The sequence below is a fragment of the Chionomys nivalis genome, chromosome 18, assembly GCF_950005125.1.
Source record: "Chionomys nivalis chromosome 18, mChiNiv1.1, whole genome shotgun sequence".
NCBI classification, from domain to species: Eukaryota; Metazoa; Chordata; class Mammalia; order Rodentia; family Cricetidae; genus Chionomys; species Chionomys nivalis.
The window spans coordinates 2,744,635-2,757,778 of record NC_080103.1 but is presented as its reverse complement, the minus strand read 5'-3'; the positions used below and the strand labels follow the sequence as shown (position 1 = coordinate 2,757,778).

At 45.3% G+C, this 13,144-nt stretch overlaps 1 protein-coding gene across 4 annotated transcripts in view; it reads left to right on the top strand.

Moving 5' to 3' along the window:
• The window catches only part of Kirrel1 (kirre like nephrin family adhesion molecule 1), an 87,585-nt gene that overhangs the window by 29,221 nt on the left and 45,220 nt on the right, over positions 1–13,144 (top strand). For 2 of the 4 annotated variants that reach the window (XM_057793592.1, XM_057793590.1), the window contains exon 2: positions 3,463–3,604. The exons of 1 other annotated variant lie outside the window; for it this stretch is intronic. In XM_057793592.1, the coding sequence (XP_057649575.1) occupies positions 3,472–3,604 (133 nt within the window). In that variant the 5' untranslated portion in view covers positions 3,463–3,471. Of the gene's footprint in view, positions 1–3,459; positions 3,605–13,144 lie in introns of all 4 variants that reach the window. One more of the 4 variants, XM_057793591.1, reaches the window with a different exon arrangement.

Sequence of the window (13,144 nt, the reverse complement as noted above, 5' to 3'; positions counted from 1 at the left end):
TGCAGTTAGGGCTTTCTTCTCCAGTACCTCTGTGATGTCCGTCCCTTTTCTCTGTGTCTGCTGATGCTCTGATAGGCAGGGAAACTAAAGTATTCCTTCTCCCTGTTCTGACTCCATGGGGTCCCCTGGAGTACACAAAGGGGATTGGGAGATGCTGCTCTACGAGGGGTTTACAATGCAATGCAAGTTTGTTAGAGGTGAAGACAGCATGCTTTGGGAGATGTGAAGAGATGAGACCAAAATTGGGCAGAACATGAGTTTTAAAGTCATATAAACTTGATTGTAATCATGTGCTGGATCTTGAGTAAATTTCTGCGTGTTGTTTTCCTCATGTGTTGGTAGTACCTTCCTAAGTGATATTAATATTCTAACCTTCACAGTGATTTTAGGAGATTTCTTTAAATTAGCCCCATTATTTTACACAGGAGGAAGCTGACACACATAGAGAAGTTAAGCCACTTATCCAAAGTCACAGATAAGATGTGGCAGAACAGTGGCTTTAGAATCAGGCTGGCTGGTGGTCTGTTGTTTGTTTTTCTCAGAAAGGATACAGTTGTGGAGCAGGACAACTTGGTGCACAGTAGGTCTCTCAGAGCAAGACAGGAGATTCTGAACTAGGATGTGGGTAGCATGACTAGGAAGCTCTGAGAAGCAGAGATCAGGTCTTGTTGGAATGTCTGGAGGAGCTGTCACCTCCAGGGTAAATTAATATGTAGGGTTTCAGTCTTTCCCAGGGAGTCGTCTAGAAACGTCAGAAAAGACCAGTGCTCTTCTCTCCCCTGTCCATTCTCAGGAGGGCTCATGTTATTTCTGTCGCTCCTGTCCCACCTATTTACTCCGTAGTCCCCGAGGTGGGGCCCGCTTGCTTCTGCCAGCAGGTTCTGTGTGCTCTGTCTTCCTCCACCACTGATCCTTGACCTTCACCTCTTACAAAACTTACCCTAGCCAAGCCGTGACTCGGTTGGCCTTGTCTGCCTGCTCAAGGTCTCATGGTCCCCCGAATCTTTAGAGTGAACTGCAGGGTAATTGCTCTAACTACTCTGTTATTTAAGCCGACCTAATACTGGGGTGGCAGTGGCAGAGGGGTGGGGTGGCATTATGGAGCTGTGTGAGGTGCCCCTTCTAGAATGGCTAGAAATGAGTTGATGCCAATTCAGTAGAATTTAGGAAGAACTTGGGCTATTCCTCTCATCTTTAGTTGCTCCCACAGCTGGTGCAGCAGCTTTAGAACTCTCTCTAGGGTATTTGTTGATGTGCCAGGCTTTAGTAAGGCATGGTGGCCATGCTGAGTAAAGCAGTTTCTGATGCTGGGGACCCAAAGCCCAGGAGGCATTTTCCTGTTGGAGGTTTTGAGGACTACAGCATCTTAGTGATTTTCTCACTTAACAATTTTTTTAAAATTTATTTTTCTCCTTTTAATTTTTGGCTGGATATCAAACCCAAGGGCTTGTGCATGCTGGGCAAGTACTGTAACAGTAATATGCATCCTTAGTGTCTAGTCTTCTTTTTAAAAAAAGCTATTTGATACATAATGATTTTCCCTTTACTTCACAATTCTGTGTTTAGTTTCCACTACAATTCATTGAGTAGGTATTATCTCCGTCTTCCAGTAGGTAAACTCATGACAGAGAGGCTAGCTGCTCACCCTAACCTTCTCCAAGCATTAGTGTGTGTTTTATTGTATGGCACTGTGTGGTGAGACTTATCCTGTGCAGAAGGGCTTTGCTTCCATTGAAGTTAAAATGAATGATCTTTATCTTGGTGGTTACCGACACAAGCTTTTGCTAAGCACATAACTGTGTCTGGCTCAGTGTGGACATGTGAAGAGATATAGATAGCCCACCTTTGCCTGCCTTGGACTGTAGTCTAAGCCAGAGGCATTGACGTGGGTTGGCTGTATAGGGCAGTAGGCAGCAGAATTAAAGGAAGAATCTTCTGTATGTTCAAGACTGTGTGAGGCAAGTTGCCTGGTTGTGTCTCCATACTGCTAGACCATAGGACAACATTTTCTTTTTCTTTTTAAAAATTTATCTATTTATTTTATGTATGAGTGCTTTGTCTTCATATACACCAGAAGAGGGCATCAGATCCTACTACAGAGTTTTGTGAGCCACTATGTGATTGCTGGGAATTGAACTCAGGACCTTTGGAAGAGCAGCCAGTGCTCTTAACTGCCAAGCCATTTTTCCAGCCCCACAGGACAACATTTTCAATAGCCATCCTAATTCTCCCTCCTTCTTTCTATAAGAAAAAAAAAAGCTACTACCATCCTCCCCAAGTGTGTATACACATAAATGCATTTCTAAACAATTTTCTATAGGCAGCCAGTGGACAGTCCTATGTTTAGATAATGATGGGGAAAGTTTCAGCCCCCACCGGAAGCAATATAGAAAAATTTATTCTTCAACATATAGCATTTTCATCTCTTAACACTGAGCTTTTAAGATAGAATAAGCATCTGTAATTAACACAGGGAAGGATGAGGTTGCAGCTCTGAAATCAGAAAGAAAAGAATTGTAACCCTAGACTATTGAATATTCAGTCACATATCTGACACTGGCTGACTTACCTGAATTTGCTGAGCCTCAGTTGCCTCATATTCAATTGGAAAAATTATCTCTACCATGCAGGACCGCCCAGAGAATTCAGTGAGATTATATGCGTAAAATGTGTAACCTGTAGGTTAAAGTATTCCTGTGAAATTTTAATTTATCTTTTCAGGAGCTAATGCACACGGGCACAAATATTTTAAATGTAGAATGATAAGCTGTGAAAATAGTTCCTTGTCAGTGTCATCTTTTGGCTGCAGTTTCTTACCCTTTATGCATATTGAACCTCAACAGATCCTCATGTGTTGGGCAAAGCATGGTTTATGTTTCTTTTTTTTCAGGCATAAAAATAGAAGACAGAAGAGGGTAAACAGATCACCAGAGGTCACTCATACGAATACTGGGATTAGAACCCAGAGTAGAAAGCAGGTCAAAGATGGACCCCACATTGCTGAATCTTATAGTCGGGCCATAGACTCCTTTGACAGTCCTTTGAGTGCTGTGGACCACTCCCCAACCTCACTTTAAATTCTTACTGTGATTTTAAAATTAACATAATTTATAATTATAATTTTATAATATTTTAAGATGTATTTTAAAGAAATTATGTGTACTTGTGTGTCTGTGTATAGACATGTGCATGTTAGTGCAGGTGCCTGCAAAGGTCAAAAGAAGGCATCAGATTTCATGCAGTTGGAGTTATGGGTGGTTGTGAGTTGCCTGACATGGGTCCTGGGAACTGGACTCAGGTCCTCTGTAAGAGCAGTATGTACTCTTAACCGCTGGGCCATCTTTCTAGCCCTAGACTCATTCATAGATGATTTCATGATGATTTTCGATGAGTAGATGAGTCCTCTGTCACTGGAAGTTGAAGTTCATACCTTAATGCCTTCTTTGCATTCATTCCCAGTAGGGCTTTAGGATGCCTCTGGAGAGCTATAGCACATGTCTAATGAACTGCCAATCAAGCCTGCTCCCCAAGAAGCCCAGGTTTCTGAATCAGAAGATGTGGGCTCCACGCTTAGCCATTGCTTATCTTATCTCTGTGACTTTGGGTGAGTTTCTCGATTTCTCTGAGTCATTGCTATTCGATAGTGTTGGTGTTCTTTGCTCTTTGTTCTTTATAAATGCAAACTAATATTTATAAAGTGCATTGTTCTAAATTGTGCAGTCATAAACAAATCTATGATCTTATTTCTCTCTGCAAAGCCTGGGGAGGCTGAGGAATCCAGGAAGAAGTGGATTCATACCTGGAATTTTATCCTGCAGCTCAGAGAGTGACCCCTTCCCTGGGTTAGGCTTCCACAATCAAGGTTCCAAAATCAGAATTAGGTGTGTGTGTGTGTGCTGACTCATGTTCTACTGACTGTCCGTTCCCCTAGCTGATCCCAGCTCCATTTGCTTCTTCCAGCCCAAAGAGAGCAATAATCCCATTATGAAGACATGTCTCATTAAGACATCTCTACGATAGAGGCAGCAAACTGCCCTGTAGACTGTAGGCTGTTGCCTGGGAAAGCTTCTCCTCCCTTCCCCTGTTCATTAATGAATATGAGAGGTTTTATTCCCCCCAACAAAAGTGTTAATTAGACATTGCTCTGAACAGGGATATTACATAAATGAATTAAACTTGAATCAATCAGCAAGCCAGCTCTGTGCTGCAGGTCCCCTGAATGAGAAGAGAACTGAAGGTTGTATAATGGGAAACAGGAGGTGGGATGTCCCTGATGTAGAATGTGAAGGGTGAAGAGTCCCTCTGTTTCCAGTACCATCTTCAGGCAGATACTTTTATTCTTCTACTAGAATAACAGGGAGAAGTACCTATACAATGAGTCTGAATGGTTGGGTGACTTCTGGAATCTTTGTGAACTTGTGATGCTCACCATCTCTTGTGCATTGAATGCAAAAAACAAAAACAAAACAAGACCATGGTGGGAAAGACTCTGTTCTTGTCTTTTGAGGATACCCAGTGAATTATGAAGGAGATGGGCCAGCGTGGTGAAGGCACTACTAATTACCAAGCCTGACAACCTGAATTTCCTCCCTAGAACTCACCCACATGGTGGAAGGAAAGAATCAAGTCCTGGAGAGCTTGTGTTCACATGCGCATGCGGGCAGGTGTTTGTATGCATACGCAATGCACAAATAAATAAATAGATGTGAAAAATTTAAGAAATCTAAATTGAAAAGTCCTTATAAACATACAAATGATCCAGGTGTGTTGGCACAGACCTGTAAGTAATCTGTTGCCTGAAGCAGGAAGATTGCAGAAGTTCAAGGCCAGCGTGGACTGCTTAAGCAAGATTTCCCCAACACACATTATGAACATCTCATACAAACCATACACACACCTCACATACACCACATATTTACCACACATGAGCTCCACATATGTCACATACAATATATACTATTTACACATGCAAAACACATGAGCATAAGGTAGGACAAAAATTAAGTATTAGGAATTTGGTATGTGATTGGGGGAAAAGATCTGTCGGAAACTGTTGAGAAGTTGGAACAAGGATTCTATTGCCCTGATAAGGGGGCCCAGTTAGGGGCAAGAAATGCAGAGGAAGTGTGATGAGTTGGGTCACCAGGACTGTGCCAAGGAAAGGACCTATGTGCCTCTATCTGGCACAAAGTAGAGTTTGAATAAGTGCATAAAGCAGCATATTTTTCATTTTTTTGTAAAGATATATTTAATTAATTAATGTAAAAGTGTTATTTATTTACTTATTCACACATACTCAAATTATGTGTGAGTGTGTGCATGTGTGACCAGGTGCTGGAGGGTGCCAGAGGAGGGTGTTGGAGCCCTTAGAGCTGAGGCCAACCCTGTGACATGGGCACTAGGAACTAAGCTGCAGTTCCCTGCAAGAGTAGCCGGTCCTCTTATCTACTGAGTATATGCAGCACTCCGTCTCTCTAGCCCCCCCTCCTTCTCTTGAGTTCTGTCGCTGCAGTCTTTTCTCTTGTCAGCCCTTCACGGCACACCCTCGAGTTCTTGCTCAGAGACAGATGAAATTTTCTTCACTTTTAGTAAAGGAGATTGAAGCCAGTGCTTCGTGTACTACTGCGCTGGTGTCAACTGTGTCCTTCTTTTGTTTAATCTTAGCTGCCTCGGTTTCCTCGACTCTCCTTTCACACTTTTTATTCTTCTGTGCCCATTCCAGAAGTTTATAGCTGGATCTTAAGCAGCGCCTCTGATTGAAAAGCTCTTCTTCAGTATTTTACCTAGTTCTTTTGCTTTCCGGTGCGGTCTGACAGGAGGAGAATGTGCAGCAGTAGTGTTGATTTTTCATTGCTATAACAAAATGCCTGTGATGATAGCTCTCGTTGGCTCTCTTGCTTTTGGGCTTATGCTGAGGCAGTCTGTCCTCGCAGGGACTCCTGTCAGAGAGAGCTGCTCATGCCATGGGTGATAGGAAGCAAATACAGTAGACGAGGAGAAGCTACAATCCCAGGTCCCCACTCATTTCACCCGACTTTCTTCCAATGGGTCCCATCTGAAGGAGACACCACTTTCTCAATAGTCTTACAAACAAGGCAGCTCACTTTCAACACACAGGCCACTGGGGACATTTCTGATTCGAGCTATTGGGAGGAACTGGAGGTGGCTCTGCTTTACATTCTCTGCAGCACTGAGAGCTCAGGGAATTCATTGAGCATCTCTGAGATTCAGTTGCCCAGGGCTGCCCAGGGCTGAGATTTCATGACTCAAAATTAAACTGGATGTGAAAGTGATTTGTGAGTGTTCAGCTGTTCATCGAGGTAAGCAGTTGCTATTTCTTGCTATTTTCATTGGTCTGGTCTTTGGTGATGACCTGCACCATAGGCAGGTAAAGCAGACATATGCTTACGGGTTTGGGCCTATCCAGATAAACTGGAAAACCATACTTTTGTTTTCTGTCGCACCACATAGAAAGGAATTCTTTTTATTTCATTAAAAAAAAAAGTCAAAGCTGGCTAGAGAGATGGCTCAGTAGTTAAGAGCGCTGGCTGCTCCTTCACAGTACCCAGGTTCAATTTCCAGCACCCACGTGGTGTGATGGCTCATAGCTGCATTTAACTTCACTTCTGGGGAGTCCTACACATTCTTTGGGCCTCCATAGGTATCAGGCATGCATGCAATTGCACCAACATAAATGCAGACTAAGCAGTCACACAAATTTTAAAAAGGGAGGGGAATCAGGAATGCTGGGGAAAGTAAACCAACACTTGAATTATATGTATATTCTAGCTAATAAATATGGAGTGTGTGTGGGGGTGTATGTGCATATGTGTAGTGTGCATGTGTGTGGTGTATGTGTGTGCATATGTGTTGTGGTGTGATATGTGAATTTGTGTGTATGTGTGTGTGGTGTATGTGTGTGTGGTGTGGTGTATGTGTGTGTGGTGTGGTGTATGTGTGTCTGTAGAGTAGATGTGTGTGTATGTGTGCGTATATGTGTGGTGTCCATGTGTGTACTTTATTTATTTCTGCCTTTAAAAAAAATTGTTTGTGCTTTTACCTTTCTTTCCTTTACTTCCTGGGTTGTGTCTGGTCCTAGACCCCTAGAACTGAAGCAGTAACTTTTAGCAGCGCCTGCCTTTGTCTCCTGTCTAGCAGCCTCATTGGCCCCATTAAGGGCCAATTAGTTACCCTGTTTTTTCTTTCTGAAGGAACCTGGTGAGAACAGCCCCCTCGGACTTAGCCTGAGGCAGTGTGCTTCAGGGAGAGGGAGTTCCATGAACACAAAGTATTCAGGGCAGAGCTTCAGACAGTCCCGTCACACACACACACACACACACACACACACACACACACACACACACACCCCGCTCCACGGCAGAGCTTCAGACAGTCCTGCCATGGCATTTTCCCTCCACCAATGGAGGGAAGGCATTGGGAATGGAATAAAAACCTGCCCTAGAATGGAAAGTGAAGGTGAGGACAAAGGAGAGAATTCAAGGGGAAGAGAATGAAGTTATGCATTTGTTCTCCGTTCTCTGTAACAGGTCCTGTGGAATATTCTATTTGCTGTTGAACTTTCTGTTGAACTGTTACTTTCATTCACATAGAGGTCTGTTAAGTAGGAATATATGACCCTATTTTCTGGATAAGCTGTAATGTCTAGAGAAATGAGGGTATATCTGAAATCCACCCTGGGCCTCTGGCTCTTTTTATCATGATCTCTTTGACGTCGTGATGAGGGAGGTAGACCAGGTCACTGCTAGATGGAGACCACTAACTGGATGTTTGGGTGTCTGTTTTATTCCTTTGCTTGTTTTATTTTTGAGACAGGGTTTCATTCTGTAGTCCAGTTTATCCCAGAACTCACTATGAATCCCAGATTGGCCTTGAACTTAAGGTTATCTTCCTGTCTCAGCCTCTGAAATGCTGGGATTACAGGCTTGTACTACTGGGTAGATCTTATTCATATCCCAGCAATAGGAGGGACCTGCTTTTGCCCCTTATAGAGTCATTTAGAAAGCTGAAGCCTCCAGAGCCAAGGGGAAGACTTATGTGTTGACTAAGCTTTCCAGTTAGCCCTCAAGTCCTGATAGACACAAACTGCGGAGATTCTGAGAGACATACTTCCCTAACGCAACAGACAGATCAAGGGATCCCAAGGATCCTCATAGCTTGTTTGTTTTAGTCGATGTAGAAGGAACCGCGAGTCGTGACTTTACAAATCAAAGAATTACACACACTTCGAATGTAGGTGGAGCATAGTGGAAGATAGAATCCGAGTGATGAATTTCACACTGCTCATTCATTCATTAATTCTTCTAGACATGTTTTCTAGTGCAGCTTGTTTAGATGGGTACTACAGATCAGAGAGTAGATAGTTTAAGAGGTTTACTGAGTTACTCTGGGATAAAGAATACAAAGTTCCTTTATAGTCTGGCACAAGAGGCATGCTTGACACTCAGCTAACAGCAAGCATTATGCTGGATATCCTGTATCTGTGGATGGTGAAGGGGTGGGTTCCTACAGCCCTCCAGATAGACAGGGTCTACGAGAAGGAAAATCACAGACTCCATGGAGGAGAATCCATGGAGTCTTAGATCGTGTGAGTTGTCTAGGATAAGCCATAATCCCTAAGGTGGGGGGCTTGATGGACACTTGAGAGTCTAGTGAGAAAGACTGGCACAACCTTGGTCAACCTGTGGAGGTGGGTGCTCTTCTGTTTAAAGCGAGAAGGTGAGCTGGCAGATAAGTAGGTATCCCAATAGCTGAGAGCATTCCTGTTCCTGGCTTCAAAGGTGAAAGGGGAAATGATTTGCGACGGAGAACAGGCTGTCTAAAAAAGACACCCATATGAGAGTGAGGGTAACCCGTCTGTGTGCCTCGTGGGGTAAGGGTATCCAACTCGTGGGCCTTGCGGCTTCTGTCTGACTGAATTGCTTGGTAGATCTGCCTTAAACTGCAGTGGTACCTCTGCTAAGGTCTGATTCAGCTATACCCTTGGGGACCCTCTGCATCTCTTGGCCATGGGGACTGTCTACCTTATGTAGTGACACTCAGAGCAGCTGCTAGTATTGGTCTGGTCTCAAGCTCATTGCCGTCTCCTTGCATGCTGGGATTACAGGCATGAGGCATTGTGCTCAGCTAGGATCCTCTATTTGGGAAAGGGGTCAACCACCTTGCCTTTTCCAGCCATTGTAAGCATGATATGGACTTATATTCATGAAATAGCAGGATGCCTGGCATACATTTATACAGTAAGTGGCCATGGTTTTCGTTGTTGTTGGCCATCATGTCTCATCTCTTTTTAAACCCTGGCTGTAGCCCTCTCCCAGGGAAGGAAGCAGTGCCCTCAGGTGGACCAGTGCTCCCCTCATATAACTTCTCAGGTGGCTGGCTCTGATGTTCCAGGCACCTGGTCTCTGTACCCAGCTCTCTCCCCAGGGCCCAGAGTGGAGTCCAAGTGTCTTACAGTTGACTCCTGCCACTTGAACTCTTCCTCAGCAGGACTCAATTCCACTCTGTCAGCTAGACTCAGCTGCTGGCGGTGGCTCTGGCTGAATTAGGGTGTGGCAGCTTTCTCAGGAAGCTCTTCTCAGACTTTCCGGCTATCTGCCTGGGTCTAGGCATAAAAAATCCTAGGTCATGTGGAAGGAGCATTAGGTAGATGGGTCCTTAGTCATGAGTACCAACCAGGAAGGACTTTTGTTCACCAACGAATTCTCTAGACTAGGATGAATCCCACTGACCGCAAAGAGCTGTCAACAAAAAGAAAGTGTTGTTCCATGAGGAGCCTGCGGCCAGCTTGAGGAGGGCCTGCACCACGTGTTGACATGCTGGTTGGAGACTTCTGACTGTGAAGGGAGAGTGGACGAGGTGACCTCCACCATCCCTGCTAATGCTGAAGCGTCGTCTCCCGTCCAAGCTCAGGCTGCCTGGTCTTGCATTATAAATGCTTGGGCTTTGCTGACAGTGCCTGGGAACTGTCTGTGAGCGTGTAAAATGGAAACACTTGTAAATCCCTTTCCCTCTACTGATGCTGCGCACTGTTCTCCTCTAGTTTGCTGTATCAGATGCCAGCAGGTGGATTCCTGGATTTGCTCTCTTTACTGCCCCTCTGTCCCTCCACTCGGCCAGTGGATGAAACAATAGCATTGACTTGTGACTTGGGTCAGAAGGCATGAAGAGTGGCTAGGTGAGATGAGGTGGTGTCTCGGAGCCCAGCAAACTAGTGGGCAATTTCCTACTCTGCTGCTGTATTCTGTGTTCAAGCTGGGCTGCCCCCTTGGATCTCCCATGATCCCTAAGGCTACGGCCTGGAGGAGACCCTATGGCTTCGCACATTTGTTCCCCTCTTGTCTTCACTCCATGTGTAAATATGTCTAAGATATAAGAACTGTCTGCTTCTATGAGGTATGCATTGCCTCTTTCAGGGCATTCTTTCCAGAGGGCCTGGAGGTTGCTACATGTGTTAGTGTGCTGAGCTCTGAAGGAGGTCCCAGGGGCAGGGAATGAGTCTGGCTTACTCTTGAGAGAGAACTGTGTTTGCCACTTGTGGGTAGTGTTGTTATGTTTTTTCTTTGGTTTGTTTTGATGTGTTTGGTTTCTGTTTTTTTGGCAACCATGCCATCTCCTCACTACTCTTCATGTACTTAAAAGTAGAGCTTCAAGAAAGGCGACGGTTGATGCACAGGGGTTTCTCCTGCTGGGAGTATGGGGCTGGGTCTCCCCGGTGTGTTATCCCTCTGGACAGTTCCTCTGCTCTTGCCCGGGTCTGGGGGAGTGATGTCATACTCAGGTTCGCTTATTCATTTACTCGCTCTTTTGTTCCCTTAACCAAATATACTGGAGCCCTTCTTTAATCCAGTTCCTGGGTTCAGCCTTTAGGAATAGAGTGGAGTAAGAACTGGGCTGTTGCTCTGCATTTGACAGCAGGGACAGTGAAGTGAAGAAGCAGGACAAACAAACCCTTTTCAAGGGGAAGAAGTGAGGAGAATGGGAAAGAGGACCAGCGCCTTCTGAGGTTTCCAGGTCATGGCTCCAGCTTGTACTGATTTGAAGACATACATGAGCCAAAGTATACTGGAATGGTAGTGTCCTGCACTGCTAGTGTACCGTGTTACGGGAAGCACGGGATGAGGGGGACAGTGAAGACAGTGAAGGTATACTGGAATGGTAGTGTCCTGCACTGCTAGGATACCGTGTACGGGAAGCACGGGATGAGGGGGACAGTGAAGACAGCCTCTCACAACCCTAAGAACAGAGGACAGTCCAGACCACCAGGAGCTCATGACAGAGACCTGTGACTCTTCCCCTGGGGAAAGTGACTCAGATTGGGGTAGCTATGGAACAAGGTTGCCAGGTGACTTGTAGGTAAGAGGGTCAAGGCATGGGATAAGGTTGACCTTTGTGCCCTTCTCTCACCTCCTGTCTCCTCAGGAGGCAGGCAGGGTATTCAGAATCTTTCACCTGGGCCCAAAGCTTTTCCTTCATTTCATTCTGTTACCTGTGGCCTTAGCTTCCTCGTGTCGTAGGAGAGGTGGGGGATGATGGGATTGGAGCCAATGCTAATCCCCACGTCTTCATATCACTGTAGTGTTCACTGAATTCCTACTAGGAGCCAGGCTCTCTACGTACTGTGTACGCTAAAGTCTTCATCACTGGAAGGTGGCAGCTTTCCTGCTCTGTAGGAGAGGAAGTGGAGAACAGCCAGGTGGCACACATGCTGGCAGCCTACTTTGGCCTTTGCCCCTTTTTGTTACTCTTGTCTTCTGCCTGTAAAGGACTGCATGTTTTAAGGGTAGGAGAGGATGCACTAAGGCCCGTGAGAGCCACACTGGAGTATCTGGGGAGAGAAACTGCTTGGAAAGTTCCTTGCAATGTGAACTGTGATACTGTTGTGCGATCTCTCTTATACCCTTCTCATGGAGAAGAAGAATAAGAACACTGATGCCAGCCCCCTCCCCCTTTCCTCCTCCAGTTCACCCCAGCCCCTTTCTTGGCCCTTTCTGCAAGCTTTCCTACCCCAGCTTGTGGTCTTCAGCCTGTTGGAATCAGATATGGCCTTTGTTTTTCTGCCTGGCTGCTCCCTTTCAAGGATAAAGGGCTCTGTGTCTGGGAATGCTCTGTCTTAGGGAAGCCTGGGGAAGCTTAGAGACCTTTTCTCTGCATCACCTTCCCTGAGACTGGTGAGCCCCATGGAGGTAAAGAAAGCCTTGGCTTTCCTGGGTCACTGCTCAGGGGAGAAAGGGGAGCAGAAAATGTGGTCCGTTGAGAGGCCTGGAGAGCATGATGGGTTGAGTATCCATAGGGAACTGAAGCATAGCAGCATAGGTCGAGCCTCATGCTCCCACTCAGACTCCCAGGCGTGTCCAAGAGGACTCATGCCAGGTTGGGTGGTGGCTGTTCCAGGGGAAGACATAACTATTCGCCAGATCAATGTGATCTGAGAACCACGGCATTGATGACAAAAGGGTTAGTGAAATTTCATGCATATTTATTATCATAATTATTGCTAATAGCTTCATCTGCATAGCACATACAAGGCTAAGCCCTTCATATATTTTGGTTCATCCAATCTTTACAGCTGTACTTTATAGATGAAAAAGTACTGAGGCTCAGTGGAGTTAACTTACTTTGTACATAATGGTAGCGGTGAAGCTTCAAGCAGTCCATCAGCAAGCTTGTGGTCTCCATGGCAGGAAGACCCCGTATTTAATCCTGTCTTTCCATCCCAATAGCTTTGGGAAAGATAAATTCTTTTTCCTTTTCACCTCTACATTTATATCAGTACAATGGCATTGAGGTTATGAATTTTCATGGTGGATATTAGGAATCACTGAAACAACGACATAAAACTGGAAAGTAGAGGCAATGCTGCGTCTAGATATAAGAAAGTGAATAGAATGGACATTGTCCCTCCCTGTGTGCAAACAAGCTATGTCTGCAATACTTAGTTTCATATGTTGGAGGCACAGTGGCGGAGCAGAAGCAAGCCCATTTCTGCCTACCTCCAGACCAACACTGGACTTCTTGTAAAGTTCTTCCTGGGGAGGGGCTGGTCCTGTGCACTGTGTTGGGAGTTCTGGTTACCCACCTTTCTTCAGTTTTTTGAGACAGGGTTTCTTTGTGGAGCCTTGGCTGT